Source organism: Diadema setosum, chromosome 11 (assembly GCF_964275005.1).
Source record: "Diadema setosum chromosome 11, eeDiaSeto1, whole genome shotgun sequence".
In the NCBI taxonomy this organism is placed as follows: Eukaryota; Metazoa; Echinodermata; class Echinoidea; order Diadematoida; family Diadematidae; genus Diadema; species Diadema setosum.
The window spans coordinates 23,621,218-23,644,165 of NC_092695.1; the positions used below are offsets into that span (position 1 = coordinate 23,621,218).

The 22,948-nt window shown below is 38.1% G+C and overlaps 1 protein-coding gene and 1 long non-coding RNA gene across 2 annotated transcripts in view; both read left to right on the plus strand.

Moving 5' to 3' along the window:
* Nucleotides 1-22,681, plus strand: part of LOC140235364 (integrin alpha-PS2-like) — a 27,045-nt gene extending 4,364 nt beyond the window's left edge. Inside the window, exons 3-19 of the mRNA XM_072315392.1 lie at nucleotides 227-326; nucleotides 1,178-1,280; nucleotides 3,355-3,455; nucleotides 4,335-4,425; nucleotides 4,803-4,848; nucleotides 6,042-6,149; nucleotides 8,028-8,083; nucleotides 9,963-10,114; nucleotides 10,901-11,038; nucleotides 11,543-11,610; nucleotides 12,547-12,694; nucleotides 13,475-13,567; nucleotides 15,513-15,592; nucleotides 16,217-16,274; nucleotides 21,090-21,194; nucleotides 21,570-21,740; nucleotides 22,530-22,681. Coding sequence (XP_072171493.1) covers nucleotides 227-326; nucleotides 1,178-1,280; nucleotides 3,355-3,455; nucleotides 4,335-4,425; nucleotides 4,803-4,848; nucleotides 6,042-6,149; nucleotides 8,028-8,083; nucleotides 9,963-10,114; nucleotides 10,901-11,038; nucleotides 11,543-11,610; nucleotides 12,547-12,694; nucleotides 13,475-13,567; nucleotides 15,513-15,592; nucleotides 16,217-16,274; nucleotides 21,090-21,194; nucleotides 21,570-21,740; nucleotides 22,530-22,604 — 1,693 coding nt within the window. The 3' untranslated portion in view covers nucleotides 22,605-22,681. The remainder of the gene's footprint in view (nucleotides 1-226; nucleotides 327-1,177; nucleotides 1,281-3,354; nucleotides 3,456-4,334; nucleotides 4,426-4,802; nucleotides 4,849-6,041; nucleotides 6,150-8,027; nucleotides 8,084-9,962; nucleotides 10,115-10,900; nucleotides 11,039-11,542; nucleotides 11,611-12,546; nucleotides 12,695-13,474; nucleotides 13,568-15,512; nucleotides 15,593-16,216; nucleotides 16,275-21,089; nucleotides 21,195-21,569; nucleotides 21,741-22,529) is intronic.
* Nucleotides 16,841-18,542, plus strand: LOC140235272 (uncharacterized). The gene is made up of 3 exons (XR_011901690.1): nucleotides 16,841-16,905; nucleotides 17,811-17,987; nucleotides 18,454-18,542. It is a non-coding gene; the product is annotated as an uncharacterized lncRNA (long non-coding RNA).
* Nucleotides 22,682-22,948: the final 267 nt, after the last annotated feature.

A 22,948-nucleotide genomic window follows, 5' to 3' on the forward strand; every position in this document is an offset into this window, starting at 1 on the left:
AAAGACTCCAGAAATGATATTAAAAAGAATCAAAGAGCGCTCTTTCCCGTGTCTTTGCTCGGGTTAAGAATAATTCAGCGAACAAATTAGTAGATATTCAAACAAAGGATACGTAGCATAAAATATATAATACAAAAAAAAATGAAGTCACAAAATATTAAGGACACACTCACTCATATAGTAATTTTATGTCCTTCCCAAAATGTGTTTCTTCATCGACCTATAGGTTTGATGACGTCATTATTGGGGCACCCCTGCACTCGGCTTTAGAGATTAGAGATGGATGGGAAGTCGGGAGGATCTTCGTTTACTACAGTGATGGAAACGTGAGTGCGCTTAAAAAAGGGATGATATAGTTTTGGTTGAGGTGGGGAATCAAACTTTTCACTTTGCTGCGAGATAATTAGAAACCACTGAAGAAATGATAAAGAGCAGACAATTCCCAAAGTTTATCTCATGAATATTGGTTTTGAAATGGCTGAGATATCAAAAACAGAGTAAAATAAAGTGGTCCTAACCCACATGATGTTTTGCAAGTTGTGTACAAAGTAATGACCGAAAGTGGGCATACATACTCGGGTGGGATGGTGTTTTACCATATGGCTATCATATTATACTCAGGTTAATGAATAATCGGTTTTTATATACCTCGATGAAGGGCAAGTTTTTCGATCAGTTGCAACAGAAACAACTCGACTCAAGAGTCATTTTTTTTTTATTCAATTCTTAATTCAATTTAAATCTGTTTGAAAAATGTTTAATTCTCTGGGGGGTTTTTTGTGTTGTTTGTTGTTGTTGTTGTTGTTGTTGTTGTTGTTGTTGCTGTTTTGTTTCTGTTTTTTAGGTTTTTTCTACCTTTTTTTCAGTAATCCCCTGTGCAGGAAACTGCAATGTCCATACAGGACTTCTATGTAAAACAGGTTTTTGCTGATCTTTTTATCCTGTATGAATAATATGTTCAAATGAATAAATAGATAGATAGATAAATAGGTAAATAGATGTCATTGAGTTTGTAAGCATTTTGATTGCTTGTAGCATGTAGCTAGGGAGGTGGCTTCCATCTCCCTGTTTAAGATAATTATGTCGAGCGAGTGTGTGACAATTATTCCGGAGTGCATTGAAGATACAAAGTAAACAAGTGCTAGTATCAAACTCGATCTATTTTTTGTCTTGGCAGGGTGACTTTCTGGTGGAGCAGACGATAACAGGACAGTATCCTGGTGGTCGTTTCGGGTTTGCCCTTGCCGCCATTGGGGATATCAATCAAGATGGAAACCAAGGCTAGTCTTGATACTATTGTGGCTGCCTCACTTAACGCAATTCGCTAAGTGAGGAGTTTCGGTCGAGTTCGTATAAGACGAAACACTCCAAAAGAAATTCATTCAACTGTCCAACTTGTTTCTGGAGCAAAGTTCGCAAAACGAATCATTTATTGCGTTCATCACTCCCGAAATATTCAACAAAAGCCGTATAGCAATCGAAGAACAGCAGATGAACATTACGATAGTAGGACAGTAGGACAGTTAATTCTACAATTGGAGGCTTTGAACCAGGGAGGTCCCTGTTTGAACTGTCTAAACTGGATAAGACGAATTGTACGAGGGTCGAGCTTGGTGATTCTATCACGCTGGCGTTCGAGGAGTATACGGACCAGCTTGGCTTTTTGGCTGGCTTTCCAAGCCAAGGTTATTGCAAATCACGCCAAGGCTACCAGCAGAAGTTGGGTTCAAACAACGGGGGACTACACAATTTAAAAGGGAACTTTGTTGTGTGCTTGGGATGTCAAGTTTATGACTAAGCCCTTTTTACACTTGTGTTTCTTAACCCCGTGCTTTCTCTGACCCAGGACTATCGTTAGTCCCGTACCAATTTTTTCAGCTTTTTACACTTTACACTCGCCAATAAATCCCGTACTTGTCTCGCTCTTGTCCTGGGCTAAGGAGAAACTGACCTTTTTACACTCGTATTTCTGAGTCCCATACTTTCCAAACCACATGAATATTCATGATTACGCTGTGCACTGTACAAGTACACGCATGCACCGGCAGCACTTGATTACCTCGTTTCTGATTGGTCAGTGGGGGGGGGGGGGGGGGGTCGGACTTCGCTTGCTTGCACCGCAATTGCGGTGCTAACCCTGCTTTTTTTGCAGGGCCAGATAGTACGGGATTATCGGTGGGGCTAGCCCACTTTGGCAAAAATAAGTGTAAACAGAAAGTGGGCTAAGGAAAGTCCGGTACCAACGGTGGGGCTAAGGCCCCCTTAGCCCCACCGTTGGTACGGGACTAAGCAAAAATTTGCAAGTGTAAAAAGCCCTAGGGCCCAAGCGTCCAATTCTGATACATAATAGAGGCTGGCGATGGAGAGACATAGAAATTAACAATAGGGGCTCTATCCAATAGGGGCAGTGCTGCAAGCTGCATATTAAACATCGAATTGCAGGTATCAGGCGTATGTAAGATACATGTGTATGTAACAGTACACCAGCTATTTGTACAAAATTGTCACCATAAGTTATAACACAGCACACAAGTTACATTCAGAATACATCTGAGCAATAGGCGAGAAATAGCGATGAAATAGAATGATAACTCGTATGTCTCGTATGTCTCGTATGCATACTGCCGCAGTGACAGCTATTATACTGTGCACTCCCGTTATAACTATATTCTCGTTTATTTTTCATCTATGTAAAGATTTAGTTCCCAAACTTACATCTATAAATTTTTCTTGATACTTTACTGGTCGTTTGTACAGACAATTACGCCAACATAACGATAGATCTGAAAAATGTTCATAAATGATGCGTTCACGTCCAATGCATTGTATCTTTACATCATCTAAGCTTGGCAAACAGTTGTCAGAAGCGAGACAAAGTTAGCGACATCTGTCACATTTTAACTAGATTCCAGGCATTAAAATGCATTCAGTGAGAATAAGTGAATTAAGTTACGTATGTAAAACGAAAAGGAAATTGATGTTTATCTTCGGAGACTAATAATGAGACCTCTTTACATACTTAAAAGATAAAAGGAGTTAGTTGGCCTTTAATCTACATCCAGATCAGAAGTATTTTTGAGTTTCAAGAATTCATAATGATTTGTAGGTTAAGGCAATAATTACGATGATACATTGATAAACATGTCTTTTTATTAATTCACTTATACACACATACACACGCATTTGTATTTATAATATATTACTTTTACCACCTTTTATTATCAGGTTATTGTATATACAAAAATAAAATGTATGAATATTATTATGTGATGTTGGGTCGTAGGCATGATAAATCATAAGTAATGTGCGAGCCATTATTAGTCCGTGTATTATCATTTATCGTTGTCAAAATAGACGTGGCTGTGTCTTCTCCGTACTTCGGTGATGGAAAGGAAGGACGGGTTAGCATACATCTGGGCTTGGGAGAGAGGGGACTGTCGCCTACTGCTACACAGGTAAATTACGTGCCATGCTTCCGCCATTAACTATCCGGCTACCAGACACGGCGTAATCCCTTCTCAGCATCTACACACTTTCTCAACAAAGTTTTGAAAAACACATTACTTTTAACGAGATATATAAGGACAAGCACGTTATGCTGAACAAGGAAAACACGGTGTATTCAAGAGATACACATTGGGAGAAGAGTATAAAGATAGGAAGGGAATAGATGAATGAAGGAGAGATAGAACGAGAGGAGAGAAGGTACCGCAGGAAAATCACGGTTATGTAATGCTATCATGACTATGTGTTACATGTGTAAATAACAACACCACTACAGTAATAAGGTCAAATTCATTCAATATCTTGGCAGATGATAGACTATGAGCCATGCTGTTCTATGGTATTTGACTCGCTGGTGTGGTATTGGAAACGTAGTGAAGGATCTCTCCGGAGTTGAGACTTACAGGAGATGTCGATGAAGAAAAACAAAAAGAAAGGGGGGATCACTTTAAAATATTGTGACCATTCACGTGTGCGGCCACGAAATGCAATCTTCGTCACATTTTGTATGACAGAAAGGCAGGAACCAATGCTGTAGTTTACTATTTGTCACATTTTAAACTGCATATTCCGTTCTTATCTATGGTATTTTAATTTCCTCAAGTGAGCGAACGTAGACTGTAAATCTGTGACCGCGTTTGTCTCAGAAGAATCGTGTAGTTTAGGAGGAAAACACATTCAGATTCAAATATGTGAACATGTTTATGTTTCTTTTATTGTGAAATTATACTTTCATGCGTGGATCTATAGGATCGAATTGTTGCGCAGATTGCTGTATGAAATTCTCTATTAATAATTTATCAATGTTAACTGTAAATTTTGTATTTCAGCATATTAGTCCTTCGCAATTCGGCATGGATCTAACGTCATTTGGGTTCGCACTTGCCAGCGGAATGGATATTGATAACAATTCGTACCCCGGTAGGTACCCACGTCAAGAAATTCCTGAGCAATACAATTGATATAATTTTTGTGTAACAACATTCTTGCATTGTGTGAACGAGTGAAGTGTTGTGTGATCCGAGAAGAATTGACTGCGGAAAAAAGGTAATTTCTTTAAATCTATTACAAATATATATAGGTCTTGAAATAAAGTGCAATTGTTCTCCGGGTTAACTTTGACTGTGCAAGGGGATACTCTAACACAGTCAAATGAACCAATTACTGATGGATGTTTCATCAAAGTATATATGGCATACATTGTATAAAAGTTTGTAAAATTTACATCGTGGACAGCTTGCCAAAACCTGAAAACAGAAACTGTCAGCACTGGTAACCGTTCTTGCTTCTCTCGTCAGATCTTGTCATCGGCTCATACCAGTCCGACGCTGCTGTTGTTTTGAGGTAAAGAAATTGATGAAAAACTCAATCTCCGTCCTCCACTTTTCGTTTGCCATGTTTACTCACGATTAATAAAATCAGAATTTGATATTTTATTATGTAATTAAAGATAATTCAGAAATAATATAAGACAAGAAAAAATGATCAGTGATCCGGACATAATTTAGTTTCTTCAATAGATGGACTAACGAATGGGCGTCAAGGAACAAAACAAGCTTCATGAATGTCTATAAGTTGATATGGAAGAAGTGTGTACGTGTGTGTCACACACAAACACATTTCTATATAGCTTCTGACCATTCGAGCATTCAGAATTTAGGGTTTCTGGGACGAACACTGAACTAGGGCTTTCTATAGCTCAGTCAGTAGAGCACCGGGCTAGCATCCGGAAGTCTCGGGTTCGAACCCCGATGGAATCCCATTTTCTTTGCTCAATTTTCCACTAATGAAAGAATATCGTAAGAATTAAGAAAACCATGAAAGTAAGCAGCATTTAGGTAAGATTTACTTGTTTCCATGAATCTGGAATCCTGCGCAAATAGACAAAAAGAATGAAGATGTCATTAATTGTCTCACAACTCTCAGTGGCGAGTACATAAAAGATGATTGATTGGGCAATTATCCTTTAAAACCCTTTAAAACTTGTTTACAAGGTTCTCATCACTATAGATGTGAAAAAATAGAACGATTTGATTTGCAGAATAACTATATAATACCATTTTCTTCTCGCTCTTGTGTCAAAGAGAAAAAGCCTAACTAGTGAAAGTTTCGGATGCTATAGTGAATGAAAAATTTGTAAGGTGATGATATTCCATTTAATGTGACGGCGACAAGTATTACTATTCTGGAAAATATGTGTCATTCTAAAATTCTATAGCTTTCTTATTTTTCCCCTAAATTCCAATTGCAATTGTCATTATTTGCTAGTTTTATTGTATGCAAGATGAGCAAGAAATGTATTTTTACTGTGAGACTATAACTGCCTAAAATGAAGAAACGAAGCTGTTTATCATAAAACATAAGCAAATCTTTTTCAATGTTCCCCACTCTTTCTTGTACTAACCTGCCAATAATCCGTATGACATTTACTTGTCGTAGTGATTGATAGAGGGATTTGTTTTTACTCAACGCCCCCAAGGGTTTCTCACCTTGCCGTGTTTGTGTAACAATTTGCATGACAATAATTATTTACGCAGGTCACGTCCCGTGGTGAGTTTTGGCGTCCATATGTCCTTGAACGGGTCAGCGGGTATTGACCTCGAGAATCGTGACCTTGTCCTCAACGACGGTTCCGCCGTTTCAAGGTAAAAAAAAAAAGTAACTATGTTATTTTCTCTCGAAAGTTATCTACTTTTTTAATGTTTGATAGCGACACTTCTTACCTAACCTAGGCCTATATTACATCACTTTGACCTTTAAAAAAAAAGTATCAATATTGTTTTATACTTTGTAAACGTCATCAGTATTTTGTCTGTCTACAACGGATATTACCGCTAGACGTCGAATATACCTGACTTAATTACAGTTTGACTTATAATAATGTGGCATACTCTTCTATTGCTCTGTATTAATCGCATGTTGGGATAACGATTCGGATGGATTCGGGCAGGTATTCGGGGCATTATGGGCAGATTCGGCTCTATTCGTGATATTCGGGTCTATTTGGCGAGATGATTCGGGCGGTTACCCCCCCCCCCCCCCCCCCCCTAATGATACGACTAGGCCCGAATCTGCCCAGAATGCCCCGAATGCCTCCCGAATCCAACCGAATTCCACCCGAATACATCCCGAATGTGGCCTGAATGAAATTTGTTGGGGCCACATTTGGGAGTAGTTTTGAGGGTATTCGGCTGGTTTTGAACATTTCAAAATGAGCCGTATCCTTCCACGAATGTTCCAGAATCCCTCCCAAATTTTCGCCCATTCGGGAAAGTAGAACAGAATGCTCCCGAATCCACCCGAATACGTGTATTCGGGTGGATTCGCAGCTGATTCGGCTCCGGTGTAACCGAGGCTTTAGGGACGAACAAAGAACAAGAGACAGATTCTTGGGTTCGATGTTATCGGGCTAATATTAGGGAGCTTTAGATTTTCGCGACGTGGACGTTAGTTCAGAGGGGAAAAAACCTGGTCTGAGCATGCGCAGAATCGGGTATCAGACGCGATGTATTTATAGCTCGCGCGCCTGAGTTTTTACGCATTCTGGGCTATTTTTTACGTCCGCTCAGTTCTCGACGTAGAGAGCTACTTCATGCACCGATCATACGGTTGCGCCATTTTATTTGTTATACGTTGCGTCTCAGGGTACTAAAGCTACTTTTCAGCACGACGCAGGGGAGAGGAGAACGCCCAGCTCAAGCGTCGTCTCAAACGTCCGCGCAGCAAATCTAAAGCTCCCTATTAATAAAGAGCATAACGAACAAGAAAACCAATATAAACCAAAACATGCCATGAAAAAATAGCTCTACAAACTGCGTAAATTAATACGCAAACGTATACAACACTTTAAAGGGATATACAGTATTGGTGGAGATGAGAATTGGGCTTTAACTTTTTGCGAGATACCAAGAAAACACTTATGAAATAGTACAGAGCATACCATTTTAAGAGGAATTCAAAGTTTATTTGATGAACATCGGGTTTGGAATGCAAAAAAACATCCAAAAACAAAGTAAAACAAAGTGATCGTAATAAAAGGTGGGTCCCACACTTTATTAGAATCACTCTGTTTTGGATATCTCGGCCATTTCAGAACCAATTTTTATCAAATAAACGTTGAATTCCTCATGGAATTACATGCTCTTTCATATTTCATAAGAGGTTTCTCATTATCTCACCAAAAATGTTAGAAACCTGAAATCAGGTCTCAACCAAAACTACGATCCAGTAAAATAATGACTGACGGACTCATGGGCCGTGTTTGCCTATAGTGTCAGACCCATGGGCCTTTTTTTTTTTTTTTGCCCACCGTCGGACCCATGGGCCTTATTTGCTTATATAGTGTCGAGCTCGTGGGCTACATGACTCGTGGCTGTCGGACTCGTGATGTGCACTCTTTTTCAAATTATTTCAGTTCACATGCATAGCGCTTGCTTTCACGTGTCTATATTGTCGTCAACGATATGGTTTATGACAGTATTTCTTTGTTCTGCCTTGTTCCTGCTTATTCAAATACCCCACAGTTTCAATATCTACTTGTGTCTGCATTACTCTGCACCCGCAGTTCCAGAAATATTAGGTAAAACGGACAAACTCTTTATGATGTAATTGGATTAAATTTTCGAAAAAAAAAAACCCACAAAAACGTTTAGTTCCAGTTTGTAATCGTTGTCATTTATTGATATGCATTGATACGCATGTTGATACGACTATATCGAACATGAGCGTCCGGATTTTTTATTTTATTTCATTTATTATCTACATTGTTTTGGTGGAGGTTGTTTTCTCGTTTGTTTGTTTATTTGTTTGTTTGTTTGTTTGTTTGTTGTGGGGGTTTTTTGCGTTCATTCATTTTATTTTATATTTATCCACAATCTGGGAAACAATCATGAATTTATTGTGGTTAATCCGTGAACATTAAATACATGTATTTTTTGTTTTTTGTTTTACTGTATGTCAATTAACTGAATGAACAAGGTCGGAGAAAAGCAAAGATTTCGTTGTGTTATAGATGGTATCTTAAAGGAGACCTCCAGATGATTTTCAGACTTTCACATATGAACAACTATAAATTGGTTAAACCGGGTACAGAGTTTCAGAATTTATAGTGATTGGGATGAGGAAAAAGAATGTTTTCAAAATTTATAACAAATCACTATGAACAAGGATGATGACATGACAGCCTCACTAAAGGAATGCACACGTTGGGGCTCAAGGAAGCAGAACAAAAGAAGAAGGCATGCATGCATTATCCACAGGTGAACTTGCAAACTGGCAGTATTGTAATGGGAATTACACTGCTACATTTCTGAAATATGTGAGGCCCCTATGTCATCATCATTGTTCAGTGTAATTTGTTTAAGGTTTTTCAAAGTATTTTTTCTCTGCTCAAGGACCACAATAAATTCCACAAATCTACACATGGAGCTGTTGATTTATGTACTACATGATGTGAAATTATGAAAATCGTCTGGAATGCCCCTTTAATTCTCACCACAATGTTGAGTGATTTTATCTCTCTGCCCTTCATCCTACACTGCAAAAAGTCTGGTGTTAAATATGAAACACCGAGCTGGTGTTAAGTTTCCGGTGCTCATTCATGGTGTTAAATTAACACCTCCGGGTGTCATTTCAAAATTCAAAATTGTTTTTTGAATAGTTTCTTTGTTACTGCACTTCTTGTTAATTTTGAACTTCAACAAGACAATAAAGAATTTTCCGATAAAGTACTTGATTTTTGAAAAAAAAAATGTGTAAATACATTTACACCACAGTAACACCAGTTGGTGTGGTCCCCTATTGAAGCTGGACGGGTGTTATAACATTGAAATTAACACCACCAATATCAAATCAACACCATGCGGTGTCATTATTGAATTAACTCTAGCGCAGTGTCAAAAATATCACCAGCCACAGTGTCAAATTAACACCACGAAGTGCCAGGTGAACACTTTTTAACACCGTCACAATACATTTTCTACACCTGTGGGTGTGGTCCTCTATTGAAGTTTGATCGGTGTTAGATTTAACACCCATGGTGTTAAATCTGACACCGACGTTTTTGCAGTGTATATCACTGCCCTTTCACATGCTTCAAATGTCAATGAAATGAACAGAAAAATCAATAAATTTATTCTCTTTTTGGGGGGGATTGGTTGAAAAAAAAACCAACAACAACTGCCAGCAGGGGTGTCAACTTCCAAGCTTCATATTGCAAGTATTGGGAATGCCGTTTGAGGAGCGAATAAATAGTGACCGTGAATACATCTTCCTGAACTCTGATGGGCTGACAGAACAGAGGAAACGAATACACACATACATACACACAAAAAGAACATACACGCATTATTTTATACACACACTCCCACGCAGACACAAACGATCAAATAATAAAAAATAGAGAATTTTCTCTCGGACTTGATACGGTGTAATTCGAGCTTTTCATATACTTCTCCCAGATTTTTCCTGCACACTCACCTGCGATTTCCGCCGACAGCATCCAAGGGCCGTCTTCCTTATCCCGGACGGGGAAGATTCGGCCATCCTGCGTGAAACGGTGACGTTGACAAGAGATGTACGCTCGTGTATATCCTACACGGCCTACGTCCTTGTAAGTATGAGTCGCTTATACTTCCGCCGTGTTGTTTGGGTAGGCTCTCCGGAAAGCGTTCCGGTTAATACGGTGGTAAAATATGAAAATTCCACCCGCGGAGTGTTAAATGGACACAAAAAGTTCGTTGTTCTTCAGCTGTTTCATTATCATCCAAGCATTTTTTTTCTTTTTCTTTTTTTATTAAAAGGGAGGTAAGGATGTGGTGGGAAAACATTTGTATTTGCTAGCAGAATACCAAAGCTCTTTGTCAGACATGTGCCATTGCAAACGAGCAATGATTCAATAAGCCCGCCGTTCCGATTTTAAGATGTTGTATGTTATGTTTGCATAATGTTTCTTTGTCAATTAATACATAACGTACTATCCTGTTCTTTTAGACTCAATAATTTCAACAGTTTCTAAGTACTTAAAATTATTTTCAGTGGAATATAAAAGCACTCATTTAATAGTTTAACCGGGGGCGGATCCAGGGAGGACCGCAACCGGCGCAAGCCCCCCCCCTTTATTTTTTGTTGAAACAAAAGAAAGAAAAAGAAAAAAATGGGGGAAAGGGTGCGTGCGCCCCCCTTTAATTTTGTAAACACGCCCCCTCTTTACGGAATTCCTGGATCCGCCCCTGGTTTAACTCCATGCATTGTATCATATCTATAAAAACAACATTTTACATTTAAATCGTACCGTCACGGTCGACTGATTGCTTTCATGCTGTATCCCAAGAAAGGAATAAAAGAAGCATGTTGTTTTTCCCATAATAATGCACGTACGTTTCATACTTATTTTCAGAACTCCATTCGCCAAAAGCTGCAACCAATCAAGGTAAAATTCGACTACGATATAGCAAGCGACCCAAGCGACGGTGGTAACGGCAGCATTTTGCCTCCAATTTTGAACGCAGGCACACGATACTATCGAAAACTATCGGTAAGAAAACGATCAATGAGCGATCTTAATTTGATATTCCGCATCTGGGAAACCTGGATACGCTAATTTCCTCTCAAAATAATGAATGCACGTATATTGGATATTGTTATACATTTTGAATAAATAAATGAGCATTCTGTTTTGAGCACAATCTATAATCATCATCACTGGTGATCTCAATGAATATGTATAGGTTCCTACATGACCAACGTGGGTACAGCATATAAATAGTCTAATGGCATATTTTGCACAATTTTTACATCTACGCCTTTTACAATCATCTACGCCTGGCTAGAACTCGCGTATCATTTTATCAACAAATTGAAGCGTGATGACTGAACATTTAGGGGTACTATTGCAAGGTATTTTCACGATAGATCTCAGTGATTGATGCCACTCGAATTGCCACTACTACTGACCCACAAGAACGTTTGCCATGTATAGTTATGAGCTAATATGCGACGTTGTTCTGCTGTGTTTGTGTTCAAAATCGTGCCTGAACAGGTCCCAATTCTTCGAGATTGCAACGGGACGGTGTGCGTGCCGGATCTTTCTATCTCTGCTACCCCTGTGTAAGTGCCTCTATCTCAAGGCTATTAGCAAGAATATATTATTCGAGACTTTTACTGGTTTCCATTGAATGATGTCTGTGTCCGATTTTATACTGAAAGTATTACAAGTCAAGGGTTAATCACTTTGATTGCTATACCCGTAGACAGTTCATTATGACCAATTTTATTCCCTATGCTTGTTTTTAACAATCATCTTGCAGGGTTTTTTCCTCTTTAAGTTATTACTTTTCAAGTGATGGGTGTGAGCATATCGTATAACTGTAATGTGCATATTATCTACTTTGGGTGTGAAACAAGTAGCTTTGTCAACATAGAGCTAACTTCCTCTTCTTCTCGAGTCACTACACTCCACCCATCAATTCCCATCCAGTTCTCCGAACGGGTTGTGGCCTGGTTGTTGAGCACATCCATTTTTTTTTTGTTTTTTTTTTTGCGTAATCTGTCCAGGCAAAAGAGAACAAGAGGAGAATCACACAGACAACTAGAACTGACATTGTAAACGATGATGGAATTTGAAATAGAATTGAGTGATAGTGATATAGTAAATATACTAAAGTGCACATTAAATTGCAGTTATATCAACAGTGAGGATAGCAGTATGATAACTATTTCTTTAGATAGTTAGATGTGCTAGTGTGACCTAATGCTAATATTAATCATAAGAATATAGCCGCATTTACTCACACTCTTATTGTGCTGCTAAATCCATGTTCTTTATCTTTATCTTTACCTGCAACTATTGATGCCTCAGAAATAGGATATTCCAATTCAGAACTCCCCATGCTCCCCATGTGGTAGTCCAGATCAACCCGTTTGTTTATGTGTGTATCAGTGTGTTTGAATTCTGTCTTTAATGCTCCTTCTGCGATATATGGCTATGTGCAATAAACTTGACTTGTTAATGAATTAACACTGTATTGGTTACTGTCCCATCAGTTCTCAGGCGCCTCTGATCGTTGGCGCAGAGGGCGCTGTGGTCATCAGGACAATCATTTCAAACAATGGGGAGGATGCGTACGAGTCGGTGCTGAACTTGACAGAACCACGTGACTTCTTCTTCACACGAGCTGTACAGCGTACAGATGTAAGGATCTGGACCTCATTTCATTGGGGAAAAAAAAAAGTTGTTATTATAGCAACTCTTGCTGGAATGGCAATTGTCGTGGTAACGACAAGAATCCAGCTTCCTGATTGGCTGTTGCTGTGGGAAGTTGTCATTTCAGCAAGAGTTGTATATTCTAATATCTTTTATGAAATTGGGCCCTGGTGGCTTAAGATTTGCTCATATGGGATTTGTAGTAGATGAAGACATGTTTGCGACTTACACTTTTTTCTTCTCATGCGAAAGGAGTGCATTAATTTCGGAAGACCACAGCCGACAGTTGCAGAGACGATGGTTTTGACATATTTTGGCCTACACACTCGTGTTCACCAGTAAAATTGATAATTATGCAAAATAGGTCTGCATATTATTGTAAGCATGCACACACACTCGCATGAATATCATTGTCCTTCGATCAGTCGATAGCTCTGCTTTTTTGCCGATTCGAAATCGTAGACTCCGCGCATGAACTACACTGTAGACAGAAGCGAACAATGCAAACGCTAAGTGCAGTTCACGAAAGTAAAACCGAATAACCTCTGTCTTTTACCATTACAGTTTTACTATTACAGTAATTAGATAACTGCCTCCTCTCTTTTCTCTCTCCCTCTCTCTCTCTCTCTCTCTCTTCCCCCTCTCTCTCTCTCCCTGTCTCTCACTATCTTCCTCTTTGTCCTCATACATTCTCTCACTGTATTTACTTCCTTGTTCGTTTGGATAATTGCCGGTTACCTGTTTCGTTTCAAACTCTTCGAACTACAGAATGAGGAGCACGTGACGTGTACCAAGGACCATGCTTCGAAGTCTGGGAAATTCTCCTGTCTTCTGGGGAATCCCATGAAAGCAGGTGAAATGGTGAGTGCACAATCTTCATTGTCCTGTGACCTTAAAGGTATTGTTTACCATTGGAAGCAGTGATTTAAAAAATGTTCGAGTTATCACATTTTGATGCATATGACTGTAGATCAGTTGTATCACAAAATATCTTACCACATTTCGCATTATAAAGTCTAAAACATGAGGAGAAATCACTATTTTCCTCAATAAACCATAACGGTAGACACGAATTATTCTAGAAACAATTTTATCGTAACTATTGTTCACATTTTCTATATTTGACAACACTTAATATTGATTATAATGATTATATATATATATATATATATATATATATATATATATATATATATATATATATATATATATTAGCTGTGTCTATCTCTAACTCACATCTCGAAACTCTTTTGAAGAACTGAAGCTGCAAATGGTAAATAGTGCCTTTAACTGCTGGTACCAATGGATATATAAAAGGAGGCGAGATGTGGAAACAGCGTCATTTCCACTATAAACCCTGATTTAAGATATTGCATTTGATATTCAGATGGCATATTGTGTCTGTCCATGAACAGTAGATGTATGAATTGTAATTGAAATCGCCGTTGATTATCTAAAAATCACGGGAAACCTGATGCTTTACAAATCTATACAAGAGAACACATGGATGATCTGAACACTGCTCCATCAAAAAAGTAGAGTTTCAGTTACTTCCACAATAACCATTGATCGTTGCTCATTTCTCGAATATACTCTTCACATCAAGAAGGAAAACATGACTCAAATGTTTCAACTACAAAGAGGAAAATTGAAAGACAGTGAAAACCATATTTTGGCACAGATATAATTCATATGATGAGAATTATCTTATAAGAGTAATGAGTAAATTTGAGTAACGGAATAACAAGCAGAAGTTTCTGCAGCTACAACGATAAGGCAAAACTTTGTGAAAGAAATAGCCTCGAATTGCGTTAAAAAATATATATATCAAATGCTATGTTTTTCGAAATGTTTATCATTCGTAACTCCATATAGTCTGAATACACATTTTTATTTGCATTAAATTCTCAGAGTATATTTCGCTGGTATATTTAATTTCTAGTCTAGTTCAGTGACTTTGTGCACGATAGTGGATCAGCCACGCACATAAGATGAACTATTATGGCGGTTGCAAACGCTGCAGTGTATTATGTTGTATTCATTGGGCGGTTGCAAACGCTGCAGTGTATTATGTTGTATTCATTGATATAACTTATTAACTATCAATGATGTCAGTGACACATTGTTTGATTTTGTTCATTCATTGAATCATCTACACACTAAAAAATAAAGGTTCAAATTTGCACCCTATTTGTCCCTATAGCAGTACCCTGGGGTGCACAATTGCACCTTTTATTATGCAAGTAGAAAATTAAATCTCTTAATATTTATATTCATACCTACAAAGATGCAGACATATCCATCACAGTGTAAGTTTGATCTTACGAGTAAAACTTTGGTACTATAGTGGTCCAAATTTTCAATTCACATTGTATTAATGTTTATGGTGCATGTTTGCACCCTTGATTAGCACAAAACTGAGAGTGCAATTTCGCACCCCTTCAGGTTAAAAATTCAGCGTATTGCACCTCTAAGGGTGCAAATTGCTTATTGGGGTGCAAAGTTGCACCCTACAGGGTGGTTGTATAGCGACAATTTTGGGGTCAAATTTGAACCTGTATTTCTTAATGTGTATATTCACCAATTCCATTTCAGTGAGATACGAAACTCACGAGAATGATGATTGGTGTCATCATTACGGCGTTTTCCAATTTGTTTGTTTGTTTGTGTGTGTTTTCTTTAGGTGTCACAATACCCCTGAATCTTCCTGGTAAATGGCCTCGTTAAAATAATACGTTCATTTACTTTCACCCCCCTTTTTTATCCTAATTATCATTTATTTTTTCTGTGTTTCTGTCAAGTGTAGATCGTGCTGGAGCTACAATTTGCCACTGATTCTGTCAGCGGCGATCGGAGCAATATCTCCTTCCAGATTGACGTTTCCAGGTAGGTTGTTGACTGTCTCTGTTTTCTTGGAATATATAAAGTGTTGACTTTGCATTCAGCTGACACTTTGTACACTTACTGAAGATGTGGAGTACAATGTGTCATGGTTTCCAAAGTCAGCACAAATGATTCTGTTCCCGTTACTGATCTCTATTCCCTATAGAGATCAGTGCACTGATGCATGCTTCCCGTAAATTTGTCCCGAATGGAATGTTGTGGTTTTCATACTCGTACTTTAAACGCGCTGCAGTTAAGTAAACAGTGAATGTTTACGTTTGTAGAAACCAACAGGAACAATAATTGCATTGCTTTCGCGTATGATTTTACAGGGTAGAGCACAAAGTAAGTCTATGATAATAAGACAGACTGTTTATGTTCTGTCTGATTCCCAACTAATGTGACTACCTGTATATAATATCGCAGGAAAAAAAAACCCACTGAGACAAAGGAGCTCGAATTTGTTTCAAATTACAATAAGATTTATATGGCGTTTGTAATGGAATACCGTTCAGGAAAGCATTTACCCAGTCATATAATATAGTTATGTACCGATATTCGATAAGATGTCACAAAATTGCTGGTATAACTTGATGATCGTATCAACACTTTACTCTCTTTTGGTAGCGCGCACACGGATTTACCCGACACCCAGGCCGATAACATTGCTACCGTTGAGGTCGAGGTATCAACACGGTCGAATATTGTTTTACAGGGGTGAGTATTGTTGCAAGTATAGTGTCAGTTTCAATTTTCAATTGAATGCCTAAGAGCATCATGTAATTGGTACACTCAAGAAAAACCTTTGACACATTCAAGGAAAACCTTGCCACAGTATGGACGTTATCCTCGCATGTCTATATGAGAGAGAGAAAAAAAAAAAGGTATTTTCCATAAGCTACAATTTCGGTAAAATAGGACACTACTGTGATATTTCTTTGTACATCCCATTCTGTTGAAGAAAGTGTGTATTTGAATTTTGATTTGAATTTGAATGTAGTATCGGTTTAATTCTCACGGAATAGCTCATCCTCTGTTACATACTGTGAAGCCGTTCAACACTAAACTTATAAAATCCTACATTTAAAAAAGGCTGTGCAGAAAACTACTTCCTATTTTCTCTATATTTCTTGGAATGGTTGAAGGTTTTGCGTGATAGATTCCAAGAGCTTTGTTTACACTTATCTCACACTGTCTTCACGTGATACAGGGTATCACAGACTGAATTTGTCTTCTATGAAAAAGTGCCACCAGGCAGCAATCGTACCGCACCGTCGGAAGAGGGCGACATCCCTCTCATCACCCATCGGTATGAGGTGGGTTAAACCCTTTCAGATCGCATGTATTACATTTGTACAGCTTAATGATGCAATGTTGCATTATCACTTTACTATTCATTGTTAGCACTTCATGGCAGAATCTTTAAAAAATCCCTTTGTATGAGCCCTTCCATTTTCATATGTAACTGCCGTGTTTCGGTTTAAGTTAGAGCTTCAGTTGCTATAGAGCTGTAATTGATGCAGAAACTGGCAACGTGCTTTAAAAGATTCGAGTTCCTGCTTTTGGCTCATAATACGTAAACATTTGTGATTTTTTTTTTGTAAAATTTTGAATAGATGTATAGAATATAACTTGTGTCACCTACATTGTTAATCTTTCTGAATGATATGACATAAGCCGTGAAATTGACATGACCAGTCTAAATGATGAAAAGATGATAATTTCTGCAGTGGAATCCTCGAGGAGTTTATGGAGTAACAGATATCATGGCTGATACCACTTTGGCATTACACACCCAGAGTATAAGACTCTTCATATTTAGATATGTTCTGTCAGAAGGCCTGTCACTGGTATATGAACCAAATCATGAAGTATAGTCAAGAATACACTATACGCTCTCGGGTCAGAAGGGGCATACTTGTCAACATGCATTGTACAAGGATATACTCTAAATTGCCATGCCTCAACAGATGACATAATAATTTCGATGCGGCTACTCAAGTGACAGTGTGACTGAGAATTTGCTTTTTCCGGGGAGGAAATGCCCCCCCCCCCATCCCCACCCTTCGAAAAAATATAAATATATAAAATAAATAAATAAAGAAGTAAATAAATGAATAAATAAATACACACCCAACAACTTTGCTTTGGTTTTCTTTGATCTCTCCGCATCATGAAACCTATGTACAATGTATTTGTGCAATGTCTTATCATCAATAAGATTTTGAATGAAGGACCCAGTAAGCTTGGGGAAACGGAAGTGACGATACGCTTACCACACTCGACCTTTGACCCTAAAAGTCAGCTGATGGTGCTAGAAAGTGCAGAAGTCGAAGGAGGGGAGCCGTGCAACATTACTTTTATCGAGCCCACACAGACAGCTTCGACATGGACTACGGTCAGTTATAAAGTTGTATGTGTAATACCAGTGAAAACGATAATGCTGCATGTAGCTTCCATTTCAATACATTCATTTCGTTACCATTATTGCCAGAACTTATACTTACCGTTAACCAATTCATCTATAAAGATTATCCTCCACCCCTTCCTCCTCCCTCTCTCTTTCCCTCTCTCCATCTTTCTCTCAATCTCTTACTCATTCTCTACTTCTCTTTCTCTTTCTCTCTTTGTTCTTCCTAATTTTCATAATAAACTTTTTTTTTCTTTCTCTGTTTCATTTTGTATGAAAGTACATTATAGTTAGGGTCATTAAAAAAATCTCTTCTTTGGTTTTACACACAATACACACACACACGTAAACACACATACACAGAAGAGTATCGAACAGCATTTTTTTGTTTTGTTTTTCACTTTTGTATCACAAAAAAAAAATGCAAGCGTGATACTCTTTTTTTTTTAATCAGGACGCAACTTCACCAGTGATAACGGCCACGATGCCGGCTGCAGTGTCGACCACGAAGGGACAGTCAAGCACCACCCCCTACTACAGAATCACCCGTCAACCGGCTCGACGACGACGACGACGCAGCCAGGACTCTGCGGCAAACGTCACGACTAATGACTTGGAAACGCTTGGAATGGAAGACTTTGAAGTCGTGGACTGTCTCGGGTCGGAGGTGGACTGTTACTCGGTTGTGTGTACGATCCCGTTGTTGGGCACGAGAAAGACATTCGAGAGAGATACAGCATCTATCATTGTGACGTCAAGATTGCTGGTCGACGCTCTGCGCACCGTAAGAGTAAAACGATGTTTTTAGGAAACACAGTGCTGAGTCCCAAGAATTCCATAAAATATAACTTTTCGTTATCCTGACTGTATATATAATCAAACGCTTTGTTTGACGAATAGTTATAAGTTCAACTTGTATGATTTCAGATCTTATTTCCTGTGTGACCGTACCCGCACCTCGTCAGGGGCCCTATTATCGTCACCCTGCGTAAAATTGCTACAAGCGCACTGAACAAAAAAAAAAAAAAAAAAAAAAAAAAAAAAGACGCCTGCGTCTATGTTTAGTACGCGTGAAACTTTGCAGGGTTACCACAACCAAGGAAATTGAGGTTATTACGGAAGAGAGGGAAATCCTTGTGGCCAAACAACATGTCACACATTCTGACACCGAAACAAATCACCACCATCAATGATATAAAACTTAAAGTAACAAAACTTTATTCTTCACACGGCATCGTCCCAGTCTTGTCTGGATCCATCTTTTTTCCCAACGTGGTCCGAACAGGCCACACCCACTTCGTACAAATGCATATTCATGACAAGGTGAAAACTGAACAGTTTTTTTTTTCTTGAAAATCTGAAATTTATATCAGGAATACGTGTTATCATTATCACCACGGCCACCCGCACACGTCTTTTACTTGCTTTGTCTAAGAGAGCGCGGGGTGACGAGGTTCGGGCCCCTTCCTTTTAGCGCACAACTATTCCGCATCGTTCGCGTTTGACGACGATAGCTGCAAATTTCTGGTATCAATCATTGAACTTGTAGTTCTATTGGAATCTTCAGCATTTTTCCTTTATGTGATTGGAATTTCATAGAATTTCAGTGACGTAGTATGATTTAAACATGAATAAACATTAACTATGACGAGGTGCGGGTCACTCAAGCCTACTACCACTGCCCTCTTGGCAAGCCCTGTCAAAATTAATACCTAAGGCAAAAATAGCCGTGTACCTCTTTTGTTTAATAGCAAAAGATTGCACCACATCGTTTAGGAATCGAACTCAGTAACTCTCGTAAAAGAGTAATTGATAAAGGTAATAAACGTAAGTTTTGCTTTTTTTGCATTCATACGTTACTCATGTGAGTATCACATAAGAAAAAAAAATGTATATTTATTACCTCAGGAGCAGCTAATTGTTTTCATCATGCTTCCATACAAAAACCAAAAAAAAAAAAATATATATATATATATATCACTTATGAATTTTGTCCAGTGTTTCATTCATAGAGAAACTTGGGTCGCTCATCACATATATTTTTTCAGCGTCAATTATGTATCAATGTTCTGGTTAGCCCCCCCCCCCCCCCCCCAGTCCATGCTTAGATTAGAGACAACAACCAGTTATAGTATGGTCTAAAAAATATTTGTACTCATACTTCCCCTAATCTGATTTTATCACGGGACCTGCGGCTCTATACAAGCTTGCTTTTACGCAGGCCCCATCATATTTTTCGCATTATGACCTCAGTTTAACTCGCATGTATACAGACCTTGTGTTTATACCAAGACGAACTTTTGAACATTCCGGTGAAGTTCTATCTTAAATTATGTTCTGTATAATTTTCGTATCAATATACTTTATTGTGAAATATGTGAGAAAATTTATGAAAATAAATTGAAATGAAATGAAACAACAACAACAACAACAACAACAACAACAATAACAACAACAACAACAAGAGGGTAAACAGTGAAGTTTTATAATCACCAGCAGGGTGTGGTCAGTGCCAGTCGGATACTTTGCATGCCACCTATGGGCAAATCATTTTCGCAGATTGTACCAAACGACCCCCCCCCCCCCTTGCAATGATCATAACCACCGACTACTAACAAAGGAAACGCAAACTCAAAGAGCAATGTGGATTGAGAGAAAGCAGCAACATAAGCAGAACATATCAGTGAAGGTTTGAGGAAAATCGATGCAAAAATTATGAATTTTTAAAGTTTTGGTGTTAGAACCACTGGATCAGGAGACTATCAGACTTCATGACGTCATGTGTAGACAATAATATAAAGAAAATATAAAGAGAATTTCACAAAAAAAAACAAACTATTTTTCATGAAAATTCATACATTCCATCAACTTGATACTGACAAAATAATGTTAAGTGTAGTAAAAATTCCCCCTGCTTTCTGAAAGCGGTTAGTCAAGTGCTCTTTCATTACGCTATAGAAAAGTGAAAGCATGTTGAATTTTCTTTATATGTTACTGCTTTCACTGAATCCACATTGCTCTTTGGGTTTTGGTTTCCTTTAACGTCACGCATTTTACAGACGGTTACATCATGTTTTAAAATCTTTGCAGACGGCCACTTCACGGGCTCTTGCTCTCTCTTCGGACGCTACTCTCAACGTCGTGGGAAGTGCCTACAGATTACATCTCCAAGAAAACATCACCGCGACAGCAAAAGTGAGTTAAATTTGAATTTTACATAAATTGATAAATGAATGAATGAATGAATGAATGAATGAATGAATGAATGAATGAATGAATGAATGAATGAATGTATGTATGTATGTATGTATGAATGAATGAATGAATGAATGGGATTAATAAATGAATGATAAATGAATGACTGAATGAATGAATGAATGAATGAATGAATGAGTGAATGAATGAATGAATGAATGAATGAATGAATGGGACTAATACATGAATGATGAATGAATGAATGAATGAATGAATGAATGAATGAATAAATGAATGGATGAATGGATGGATATAATAAATGTCAGCATCAACATGATTCATCATTCTTACATTGAATCAAATAAATTTCCTCAGGCTACTACTCGGATCGCACCCCGCTGGATGGTGGTGACCACGGGAGAGGACAACGACAACACAGCAGAGATGGGCGTCGAGCTGGGATGGGCGGGCATATTCTGGGCCGTGGTCGGAGCTTGCCTCGCCGGAGTAACAGTGCTGATTGTGACCAACTTGATTCTATACAAGGCAAGTGTTGCTTCTCCCATCAGTAACATAGAGTCCATGCATCTACATTTCCAACCAGAAAATGGCAATATTTCGTTCAGGATGATTTGTAAGGCTACTGCTACTGCTGCTACTGCTGCCACGGCATGATCTCTCCCACTATTTTCACTCATAACCGCTGAGGGAAATCCTTTAAAAAAATCTTGCTTCACTCCTTCTGGTGACTCGGGAGTTTGTTGTTGTCTTAATATGAAAATAACCGCGGTTCCTTTCTCTGTATATTCTTTTGATATTTTGGGGAATGATTCATGCAATCAAACGTTAACATGGCAATATACACATCAACCCATTACTGTCATTAACCAAAGTTATGGCTGATATGCTGCTCTATCGTTTTCCCATTCTTTTGTGTTCCTCTTTTCTCTCGCATTGCTTCTTAATATCTACGGTCCTATTTCATGAATCATTTCTTTGATTCTATATTTGTCGCATAGATCTCTTCTCTCCGTTTTGAGAGTTTCGTTCTGTACGCTTGAATGTACCAAACTTCAATTTTAATGAAGAATCATTTTTGTGTCTTTTTACTTATTACTATTATCATTTGTTGTGATTTGTTATCTTTCTTATTGTTATGATGATGATAATAATAGTAATAATAATAATTATTATTAATATTATTATTATTGTTATTGTTATTATCATTATTATCATTATTATTATTATTATTATGATTGGTGTTATTATTATCATTATTATCATCATCATCATCATCATAAATATTGTCATTATTATCATCATTTTGCGATTCAGGTGGGGTTCTTCAAGCGACAGCAAATTGGCAAGGAGGAGAGCATTCAGGAGGGAAGCGTTGTCCTCAACGACTGACACCCCGCGGGAAGCCGCCCGCGGGAAACCTAGCAGACAGACCAGTCGTAGTCGGTATTTGTCGCTGAAGAAGACAGAAAGACAGCTTTTAGTAGTCGCCATGTTCTTTGTTTTGTTACATTCTCCTGGTTTTCGTTTTTCAATTATTATTTTGCAAGTATTGGTCCACATCTTGCCGGTAAAATCCCAAAATCATCAACTGAATTTTATAGATACACTGTATTTAGGTAATAGGAATTCTCAATCAATATTTTTGAACCTATGGTTGAAGAAGAAATTATAGATATCATCAAGAATTTGAACGATAAAAAAGTTCAGAATAAAAAATGTGTTACGTAAAAAAA